The sequence below is a fragment of the Barbus barbus genome (genome assembly GCF_936440315.1).
Source record: "Barbus barbus genome assembly, chromosome: 2".
NCBI classification, from domain to species: Eukaryota; Metazoa; Chordata; class Actinopteri; order Cypriniformes; family Cyprinidae; genus Barbus; species Barbus barbus.
Genome location: NC_136730.1, coordinates 39,953,644 through 39,965,014, shown reverse-complemented (window position 1 = coordinate 39,965,014; position 11,371 = coordinate 39,953,644). Strand labels below are relative to the sequence as shown.

Here is an 11,371-nt window from a genome sequence, read left to right as displayed (position 1 = left end):
ATAAATTATAACAATGTGTTGTGACTTTTACAATAACGTCTTTATCAAATTAAACGACAATTATAAATTATAACAATGTGTTGTGACTTTTACAATAACGTCTTTATCAAATTAAACGACAATTATAAATTATAACAATGTGTTGTGACTTTTACAATAACGTCTTTATCAAATTAAACGACAATTATAAATTATAACAATGTGTTGTGACTTTTACAATAACGTCTTTATCAAATTAAACGACAATTATAAATTATAACAATGTGTTGTGACTTTTACAATAACGTCTTTATCAAATTAAACGACAATTATAAATTATAACAATGTGTTGTGACTTTTACAATAACAAAATCTGATTATCCCTTTTAAATTTGATCAATCTAAAAGGTGTCTTAGGTAGTTTAAAATCGATAGTAATAAATGAGAATTTATCTCATTACAATAAGGTTGAATAAGGTAAGGTGTAGAGGTTTTTTATTACAATTAGCCTAATTTAATCAACCTTAATCATTTAATCAAATTTAAGTGTTTTACAGGCTCTTGTGATGAGAAAGCAGCTCTGTACATTAGACATATTAAATATATTACATTTAAGTTGTTCCATTTTAGCCTAGTCATCCTTTAAATAAATAAGAAAACGTGTATTAGTAAAACGAAAGGCAACATTATTTTATTTAGATCCCAGAAACAGCTGTAAATTGCTTGGACAAAACGTTACTTCCGGGTTTCCCGGGGAATAACAAGAGGTGACGTATATTATAGGGCGTGGTTTCTGACGTAACGTTTTGACGTGGGCGTGACTGTATTGGCATGGGCGTGGCTTGTGACGTCACACTTGGATGTGGGCGGGGTTGGATGTCCACTGCAGGATGCAGCGAGCCCTACTTGGAAGAAGCCCCTTATATATTAGAGCTCATGGTGGTGGAAAGATTTCGGGGTGGGTGAAAAAAAATCGGGGTGGGAGAATTTTTTTTTTTTCAAATCTTTTGCGTTCTCTCGCAAAACTTTTGCGTTCCCTCGAGAAACTTAGTTCTCTAGTTTTGCGAGGGAACGCAAAAGATTTGAAAAATATTTTTAGGCTAGTAATAATGTAAATAACAACAACAACAACAATAATAATAATAATAATAATGCAATTATAATTTATTTGTGCGTGACTTTTTAATAAGGGGAAATAATTAGGGTTTACCTACGACTGATTGCTTATCAGAAGAAATACAAAAACATCAAAATACATAATTTGTGTATTGCATAAAAAGAGGCCTACATCTAGGTAAATACAAATAAATAAAGCCTAGAATAAATGCAACAAACTAGAAAAAACTGAATACGAAACGTTGTGAATCAAATAACTAAAATAGCCTATTGTTATTGTTCGTCACAGTTGATTTGCACATGTCAAATTCGCGTAAATTCACTGAAAGTCTCCCATATGCAGTAAATGTGAATAGCTAGAGATGCAGTAGCTACAAAGAGGTTTGTGTTTGTGTGGATGCGCATCGCCTCGCCTCGTGCAGCTGGAGCTCCTCTGATCACACACACACACACACACACACACACAGAGCACAGACACACACACACAGAGCACAGAAACACACACACAGAGCACAGACACCAGCCGCTCTCTGATCACACACACTGCACAGACACCAGCCGTTCTGTCAAAATGTTTCTGCTCGGATTCAGCCTGTGTCTGGCCATCGTCCATGGAATTGTCCCCGATATAACCAAAACAGACATGGATATCATTGCAAACATGGAAACAAATGTAGAAGAAGGACAAACGACACTGTTTAAAGAGGTGGAGGAACTGATGGAGGACACGCAGCAGAAGCTGGAGGACGCGGTGCATCAGGTTTTTGCTTCAAAATACAGTCGAATTATTGTTCTTCATTAATGCATCTCTCTCAGAGTAGATCTGGGGAATGATTTTAAACATCTCTCACAACTAATAGCTTTTGAGTTTTAATAATAGCATCATTGGCTGCAGCACATGCCAAATCTGAGCAGACTTTTCCTAAAAATGATCCATCAGCTTAATTAGATAGTATGGATATGATATGAGATATTAGAAAGCAGAATGACATTTTCATATAAACTGAGACTGACTAATATTGTTATGACCAATGAGGATTATTTTCATCTTAAACTTCACTTTTTCATACTGTTTTACCTGGGAATGCCATTTTAGGTGTTATTCTTCAGAGATCTCCCAAATTTGCCATTTTTCATCAACTTAATATAAAAACTGATGATCATGAATGTAAGTGAATGAATATAAATATGCATAATGTTGGTTCAATTGATTATCGGTCTATCTTATAGACTCTTTACACAAAAATAGTCAATGCGTGCTTAATGTGGTAAAATCTAAAGCGGTTTTATAAAAAATGATATATATAATTTCATATTACTGATTAAACCTTTAGACAGTTCCCACTGTGAGGGAACTCATTATGAAGTTTCACATTATAAAGAATTATAAAGTTGTGCAAATCATAAAATACTTTAGATTTTGCCTATGCTATGCCCAGAACTAAAATGTTTAATTAATTAGAAATCACTTTTTGCGAGGACAGTGACAGTCTATAAAATTATTTTTAAATTCCCACTTACCCCAGGAATCAAGAACTGAAAAAGTTATGAAAATTCATTAGTCACAAGTTGTGGAAACCTTTACATCAATGAAAGTGATTTTAAGGGTCAATTAGAAATAGCTTATGCTGGGCACTTGTTCTTATTGCAGCATTTTCCTTTTTTTCTCAGGTGGACAATGAGACAGCAAAATCCAGCCTCCATCCACACAATGTCTCTTCAAATCTCCAAAATTACAGCAGTATTGAAATCATAGCTGGGAATCAGTCCATTTATACTGCTGAGAGAATCAATAAGGTGGGTAAAGAGCTTTTGTCTGGTTCAGTACGGCAGTTTAATGTTACAGTTATATGGCTCTCCACAATACTTGATTCTGATTGGTCAGATCATTTGGCATAATGACCACTTAAGGACCCCCTGTGGTGAAGTTTGCGAATTCAAAATCTTTGCTGAGAATTTTCTCCTTAAATCTGCAGCATACCAAAGATTTGAAACAGTCCATTTCCTACCATCACAAACATGTAACCAATCCCGTCAACTCACGGGACGGGGCTTTTCATATCATTAGCTTTCTTAAAACGGTAACACAGGTTGTGTAGCATTAGCAACACACCATTAGCTATTTGAAATCGGTTACAAATGAATCAATTTCCAGCATTGTACAGAGTGTTACTTGAAATGCATTACCATTCTGATAGATGGGCTTGAAGATGGCTTTGTATAATTCATTTTCCTCTTCTTCTTTAGAATGAGTTTCTGGTTCATACATTAAATTAATTAATTTAATATTTCCACTTGTCATAGTGTAGCATTTACTACTTTAGTTAACTGAGTGAAAATGAAGCAGGTTTGAGCTGGTGTGATGGAGTGGAGGCGGGGACGCATTTGCATATTCATGTATTAATGTTTACTAAATGAGGAACTATAGTAAAGCCATTGTAAGGGATGAAAACTTTTTTTTAACATGGTTCTAAATTTGTCATTTTGATGATCAAAGCTGAGTTTTAAGGGATAAAATTAGTAACTGCAGGGGAATTTTACCTGTGTAATTGATTTTGTCCTAGGAAACTGGTTTCCTAGAAAGTAGCCTATAACTCAAATCATTATTTTGAGTCCATTTGTTCATTAATGTGTTAACCCCCTGGGGTCTTGTATTTTCTTTATGACCGCGAAAAGAACTTAAAATACTCTGTCAGTTTTGATTGTACAGATAAGAATGAGGTATCATTTGAAACTGCAAAGGGTCTACTTTTATTTCTGTATAGTCATAATAACAAGAAACAATGTGCTTTTCTAAAATTAATAAACAGGGTGTGTTCTCTGCCGGCTCTGTCTGTCACCTCTCTTCATAGACCTGTAAATAAAACAACATGAATCTCCGCGAATACTCTCCTCAAATACATGTATAGAAAGCTTGAAATGTCTACTTTTAAATGAAGCAAGTCACGTCACCTAGTACAAATAAAAAAATAATTTGCTCGGCTAACAGCTTTAACCTTAAATGCGAATTTGGAAAAGCCACAGTTACCTATTTGGGTAAAATAGTAGGAAATGGACAAGTTCGCCCCATTGAAGTTAAGATCAAGGCTATTTGTGTTTTTCTGGTACCTACTAATCGCCGGGAATTGTGTCGATTTCTTGGAATGGCGGGCTACTATCGTGGGGTTTGTCCAAATGTTTCATCTGTGGTTGCACCTCTGACAGATCTCATTAGTCCCAAAATACCATTTGAGTGGACTACGGCTTCTCAAAAGGCGTTATAAGGAGCTAAAGCCCTGTTGGCCAATGCTCCTGTGCTCATCGCTGCAGATTTTTCTCGACCGTTTTGTTTGGCTGTGGACGCCAGTGAAACTGGAGCTGGCGCAGTTCTTTTACAGAAAACTCAAGATGGGATAGAACATCCAATTTGTTATTTTTCAAGAAAATGTAATGTTCATCAGCTGTTGTAGAGAAAGAAGCGCTTGCCCTCGTCTTGGCTGTCCAGCATTTTGAAGTTTATCTGGGAGCATCTGCAAGCCCTATTATTGTGTACACGGACCACAACCCTCTGGTGTTTTTACACTGAATGAAGAATCGTAACCAAAGGATAATGAGGTGGAGTCTGATTTTACAACCTTTTCCTCTTGAGATTAAACATGTCCGAGGCACCGAGAATGTGATTGTTGACGCCTTATCTCGGGCATGAGATTGCATATTGTGTTTTCGCCTTCTTTTTTTTTCTTTCCTCTTTTCTATCCTGTTTCTTAAGGCCCAGGAAAAGGAAGAAGTAGAGTGGGGATCGTATGTTGGAGATCTGGATGTTTTTTTTTTGCTTGACTTTTTTTTTTTATTACTTGGAGGAAAAAATGTTTTGGGGGTGGGGGTATTTGGTTTGGTCTCTTTTATGTTGCGGTTTACGAGCCAGCTCTTTTCAGCATAATAATAATAAATGTTTTTTGATCAGCAAATCAGAATATTAGAATGATTTCTGAAGGATAATGTGACTGGAGTAATGATTCTAAAAAGTCAGCTTTGATTGATCCTAATAAACTGATTTACTGCACTCGCAAGTGAATCTCAAGTTATTTTGTGTGATAGCTAAATATATTCTAAATAAACTACAAACAAAAAATATATACATTTATTTTGTCCTCATATTCTTGCGTGTAACTCTTCCCTCTCAGTCACATACCTGCCTGAATGGCTCATTATTGTCTTCTCAGTTGAGAATCACAGCTTTATCCAGGCCCTCTCGCACAGACCCTTTCTACTCAAAAAGTGACTTAGAAAATCAATAAAATCAATATATTGTTTTCTGTGAGCAAGTAAACAAGATGATCAAAAACTCTAGACTACAAGATCCAGTTCTCAAAAGTCTTGCAAACAAATGTTCTGTATGTTTTTTGTATTGTAGCCCAGTTGATTATTAGTGTTATTAGACTTTAGCCATTTATATGTTTATAAGCAACAAATGTTAGGGCATGCCAACTTCTCCAGGCCCCAAAAACATCCTTAAACCCCAGGGGGTAAAGTAATAAGAGGGATAATGTACAATCTGAATATATTTAAAATGAATGTCCCATCACATTAAATGCATGATAATATAAGTGACTAAATAAATTTCTGTGCTTTTACTCCCAGACAACGGACAATTCAACCGAAGAGACAAACAACTTGACAACCATACAGCCCAGAGATAAAGAGAACAGCATTGATCATGTAAGCTTTCTGTCGGCCTGTATATCTTTTTTTGTCTCTGTCTAATTGTATCTGAAAAACATGTTATCTTGCTCAGCCAGACGCTGCCACAACCAAAACCCTTTTATTTGCATACATCTTCTCAGAGAAGTCAGGAGGAATAGTGTTCGGGAAGAGGAATACTCTTTCTCAGCCTTATTTCAGTCAGACGGGAAATTAAAGCTGTGTATTGACCTGCTCTTTTAGATGGCAGGATTCTGGATCTGAGGTGACAGTTCGGCTGACAAGGCAAGATAACGCCAGATAATCGACGGATCTCGTCTTTACGGATGCATTTGACATTTTAAATCCACTAATTCCAGTCATCCCGGAAGCTCAGACTAAGAAACCAAAAGCACAAGCCAGTTTGTAGTTTATTGAACCTTTCGATAAAATTTGAACAATATTACCAAAAAAGTGTCTTTTATTGAGTATCATATTTTATATTTTAAGGCTCAGATAGTATGATATTAGGTGAATATGGAGCTCATACTCGAGGAGGAAACAACAATGTATAAAAAAATTCTTATGTTTGGGCTACTTTATGAAAATCATTTAAGATTTCACAGTGAAAAGAATTGTGTGCCACAACCTTGAAGTTTTGATGGTTTTCCAGCAAATGTTTAATGTTGATCATTTAGAGGCATTGGAAATTTGCATATCAAATATGACACAGTAGGCTTTATAGGGTTCAAATATCTTATATACTCAGCTGAGTGATCTGAAAATGACCATACATTTATAAACCTTATAAATTAAATCAGAAGTGTAAATTATTTTCATGACCCCAAAAAGCACTGTTTTCCATCCTGTATTGATGTATTTCTTGTTGAAAAAGGAAGAGGCTCATCCTCCCATTTTAAAATAGCTAATAGACATAAAATCACATGAACGGTGATTTGCTAGTCAGTTGCAGGTGGTATAAGAGGAAGGGACATTTGTTCTAGACAGCATTTGATTGGACAAAAATCTGTGTAGTGCAGGATGAGTCATCAATATTTTGGACAATTTTTTTCCAGGTGATGTTTTTCCATTTTAAATATGTATATTTGCACAAATAAATATTTAGGAGTGCCTATAGACAACCAAACGAACATCGACTAAAATCACAAATGGTCCTTAAAGGGATAGTCCATCCAAAAATGAAAATTTTCATTATTCGCTCATTTTTTTCTTCAGTGGAACATAGAAGATAATTTGAGTTTTTTTTCTACACAATGAAAGTCAATGGTAACTAGAATGGTCTAGTTACCTACGTTCTTTCAAATATCTGCAAAAGAAAAAACGTCATGGGTGAGAAAATGACAGAATTTTCTTTTTTGGATAAACTGTCCCTGTAAGTCTGGTTTATAATGATGCAGTGATTGTATTTAATATGTTTAAAAATCACTCGTTTGTTTCGTCTAAAGGTAATGGAAGGGATGACTTTTGCCTCTGTTAAATATTTATGAACCAGGATGAAAAAGGAAGGAAATGGAGCATTAAGGGATAAAAAGCTTTTTCAATATCAGCCTAAATGTGGGGATGTAGAAAAATACTGCACCTATCATATGACCACCACCTCATATCCTCCCAAAATCCTGTGAACGTTGTTTTAACTCTGTGGTGAAGTACAGCTCTGCTATTGATTAGTTCCTCAAATAGATGTGTGGGTTATGATTCTTATTTTAGTTCACATATTGCTTGATCTGCTCCTTCTTGAAGGTTTTGAATGATTTTCTTCTGTCTCTCAGGAGTGTATGATTGATGAAGACTGTGAGAAGGGCAGCTACTGTCTCTACAATTCACAGAGCTCAAAGTGTCTGCCCTGCAAACACACTGATGCGGTAAGCAGTTTCAAATTTCACAGAGCAGGCACATTTGAAGAACACTTGACCTCTGCTGTTATCCAGTAAGAGATCGTCAAGTTTGCTTATTACATGTTAGGTGTTCAGCCTAGTCTGTAGTTCTTTTCATTTGCTCATTATTTTCTGCTTTCTCTGAATCTCTGCACAAATATAATATTCCAATAACATGTGCCTGCAATGAGCCTGCATTGTGACTGCATTGCAGTACGAGTGCACCTGGAATCTGATATACCGAAGCGTTTCTCCTCTGGGTTTCACATCAAAGTGCACAGATTGCTAAATATGAGCAGCTTCTCCGGCCCAAGATAGGACATATTGCGTTCGCCTCGCGGCACAGGACGTAGGGTAGCCAACTAAGCAGAATACAGATGTGCATTACTCTTGCAGGATATTGTTGAAGCTGATTCTAACACCCAATCAAAACAAACTGTGTCTGCGCTGCTTGTTAGAGAGCCTTGGTAAGGCTTTGAACAAACATAATCATATGTATGGAACATTGTGCTAATAGTTTTCTAAGATTTACTTTTGGCAGATGATAAAAGGCTGAAAAAATAAATAAATTGGAGGCCTGCACTGAGATGAATGACACAAGAATATTCAAGAATGACTCTTGTGAGCCTAAATAACTCTTATTTACTGGTTCTTTTTAGTGAATCAATAGCTAACAAATGAGAAAGTGCTTTTTACTAAATTAATAGCATACAGTGTAACCTACATAGTTTGATTCGCTAACGAATACTCATTTGAGCTTGACTCAATTACTTTTTCTTTTTAGTGAAGCAATAACATAGTGCAACCAGTGGAGGAGTCTGATTCTCACACTAATAACTCTTATTTTTAAATGTTTCAATAGCACATAATTGCAATGGCAACAAGTGGAGTCCAATTCCTGAACAAATGACTCATGTGAGCCAGTACTTTTTAGTGAATCAATAGCATGCCGCACAGCCAGTGGAGTCTGAATCCTAAATGACTATTATGAACCAGGTCTATTTAGTGAACCAACTGCCAAAGTCCTATAATCTATGATATAGCGCAACCAATAGAGTCCAATTCAGGCTAAGTCTGATTAAGTCTAGTCTTAAATGTACTGTTACTTTGATAATTTTTCATGAAAAACGTGTAGTCTGATGAGAGTAAACTCAAGTAATTCCTACCATCAGTGTTCTTCAGATGCATTGCTGTGCATCAGTGTCCTGAAAGAATGAATCGTTTGATTCAATATAAGCATGAAATATGCATTCTGAAATATTTTGAGCTGTCTCAAGCCATTGTATGTCCTGTATCCCCCCTCAGACGTGCACCAAAGATGAGGAATGCTGTGTGGGACAGCTGTGTGTGTGGGGTCAGTGTGCAAACAGCACAAAGGGAGAAGCAGGAACCCTCTGTCAGTACCAGAGTGACTGTAAGGAGGAGTTCTGCTGTGCCTTCCATAAAGGTATGAGCATCTTGCATCATATCATATGAGCATGCTACATCTTGATCTCCTGCTGAATAGTTCATATATTGTTAACTACTTGTCTTCAATTTTCAGCCCTGCTGTTCCCAGTGTGTAGCTCTAAGCCAATAGAACGTGAGCGCTGCATCATTTCAGCCAATCACCTGATGGAGCTGCTGTCGTGGGATTTTAAGGGGGAGGGTCCTCAAGAGCACTGTCCATGTGTCGGTGATCTGCAGTGCCAACATCTTGGGTAAGAAGCCATCATCTTCTGGCTGTTTTCACTTACCATGACATATGTACATATTTAAATATTACATATTAATATTCATACACTACCAGTCAAAAGCTTGAAGTAAGTTTTTTTCACCATTTATTTGATTTAAAACAGTAAAACCGTAATATTGTGAAATATTATTACTATTTGAAAGAACTGTTTTCTATTTTGATGTATTTTGAAATGTAATTTATTCTGGTGATGCACAGCTGAATTGTCAGCATCTTTACTCCAGTCTTCAGTGTCACATGATCCTTCAGAAATCATTCTAATATGCAGATATTTGCAGAAAACAACTCCAATGACAATAAGTTCCTGGCCAAACTCTAGTTTTTAGTGATCAACTTATTTTATGTGCACTATTTAAGAAAGAAATTTTAAATAAATAAAAGTTAAAAAAAGTTTGGGGTCAGTAAGAACTTTTTTTTTTTTTATTAATAGTTCTATTCAGCAAGGTTGCATTAAACTGCTAAAAGGTGAGACTAAAGACATTTATAATCTTACAAAAGACTCTATTTCAAATAAATGCTGTTCTTTTGAACTTTCTATTCATCAAAGAATCCTGAAAAAATGTATCAGATTCCACAAAAATATTAAGCATCAAAGTTTTTCAACATTGATAATTTAAGACGTGCTTCTTGAGCTGAAAATCACTGTATTAGAATGATTTCTGAAGGATCATGTGACACTGAAGACAATGATGCTGAAAATTCAGTTTCACATGAATAAATCACATTTCAAATATTTTTCATATTACTGTAGTTTTCCCTGTATTTTTTATCTTTCTTGACTTCATGAAATATTAATAATAAATGGTCACTCTCTTTATCAGACGAGGTGCACTGTGCCTGAAGAGTCAGAACTCCAGCGAGGAGGAGCTCACTGACACTCTCTACTCTGAGATTGACTACATCGTCTAGTGAAACTCAGCCTGTTTGACAGACAGACGAACGCTTCATCACTCCAAAGCTTTGTAGGAAACGCCTCCATTATAATCACCCAAACAGCTGTGAATGTGCAGCCGAAGGCCTGAAACTAAAGACCGTTCACATTGACAGTGATTTGAAAGCATCAGTGTTGGCGATTTGAGGGGATATGAGTGATGATGGTGATGGCGGGAGGCGTCAGATGACACAAATTAACTTAGAAAAGTGAACTTTAATGAGTTTGAATGCAACAGTCACATGTGAGATACTGTAGTTGAGTGAGTTAAATTCCCTGCAACTCTGATTCATGCACTTTTTCATAAGATGATGATTTGTTTAATTCGATTTGTGATCAGATTTTCAAAGCTACGGCAGCCCAGCAGTAATGTTTGGGCATCCAGCAGATCAAATCATTGTCAGTGTGAACAGCCCTCAAGTGTTGAAGCTCAACTGGGGCTTCTGAGCACTGGAAAGACGCACTTATTATTAATGTACTATATTAATGCTTTAAGAATACATCAGGCAGAAATCTCTGTTGAGAGCCAGTCCATCTTAGTGTAGCAGCCAAAGTGACGCACCCATACAAGAAACCTCTTGTAATTTACCCAGGTACTAAACACAAACTTGCTCCAGAAAATAAAAGGTTGAAAAACATGTCGTTTATATTTTTTTATGTATATAATATGAACCAAAGTTTTGAAGTTTTCACCAGATATCCACTTATATTAGTTGCAATAATTTTTGTTGTTGTTGAGAGTTAAAAGGTGTAAAGGTGTGGTCACGTACTGTTGTTTGCCGATTTTTTTTCACAGACGAAATGCAGTCAATTCAATAGGAATCTGTGCAAATTTCACAAGAGTGAAAGATTAACCCCCATTCAGATTTCACAATGCGTTCAATTTGGTCACGTGAATTTGCTGTATTGACCAATAAAATAGCGACTTGGTTTGAAAATGAATTCTGTGTGAGCTATGCTTCATCCATGGCTACACTTTTAACAACAGACCTTTTTGTGCCCACAAAATTTTGCCTAAACATTGCTAATGTGACTTCACCTTAAAAGTGTGGGTTA

The 11,371-nt window shown here is 36.1% G+C and overlaps 1 protein-coding gene across 1 annotated transcript; it reads left to right on the top strand.

Annotated features, from left to right (window-relative positions):
• Window positions 1–1,581: 1,581 nt before the first annotated feature.
• On the top strand, window positions 1,582–10,946 carry LOC306879460 (dickkopf-related protein 3-like). The gene is made up of 7 exons (XM_079432415.1): window positions 1,582–1,855; window positions 2,767–2,892; window positions 5,716–5,793; window positions 7,545–7,637; window positions 8,955–9,096; window positions 9,193–9,349; window positions 10,206–10,946. The coding sequence occupies exons 1-7, from the start codon at window positions 1,667–1,669 to the stop codon at window positions 10,291–10,293; spliced, it is 873 nt and encodes a 290-aa protein (XP_079288541.1). The 5' UTR covers window positions 1,582–1,666; the 3' UTR covers window positions 10,294–10,946.
• The last annotated feature ends 425 nt before the right edge of the window (window positions 10,947–11,371 follow it).

What these genes read in the sequence shown, in the direction of transcription:
- LOC306879460 (XM_079432415.1), top strand. Translation starts at nt 1,667, where the DNA reads ATGTTTCTGCTCGGATTCAGCCTGTGTCTGGCCATCGTCCATGGAATT. An exon ending in CTGCTGAGAGAATCAATAAG is followed by an intron (nt 2,893 to 5,715) that starts GTGGGTAAAGAG and finishes TTTTACTCCCAG; the next exon opens with ACAACGGACAATTCAACCGA. An exon ending in CTGCTGTGCCTTCCATAAAG is followed by an intron (nt 9,097 to 9,192) that starts GTATGAGCATCT and finishes TTCAATTTTCAG; the next exon opens with CCCTGCTGTTCCCAGTGTGT.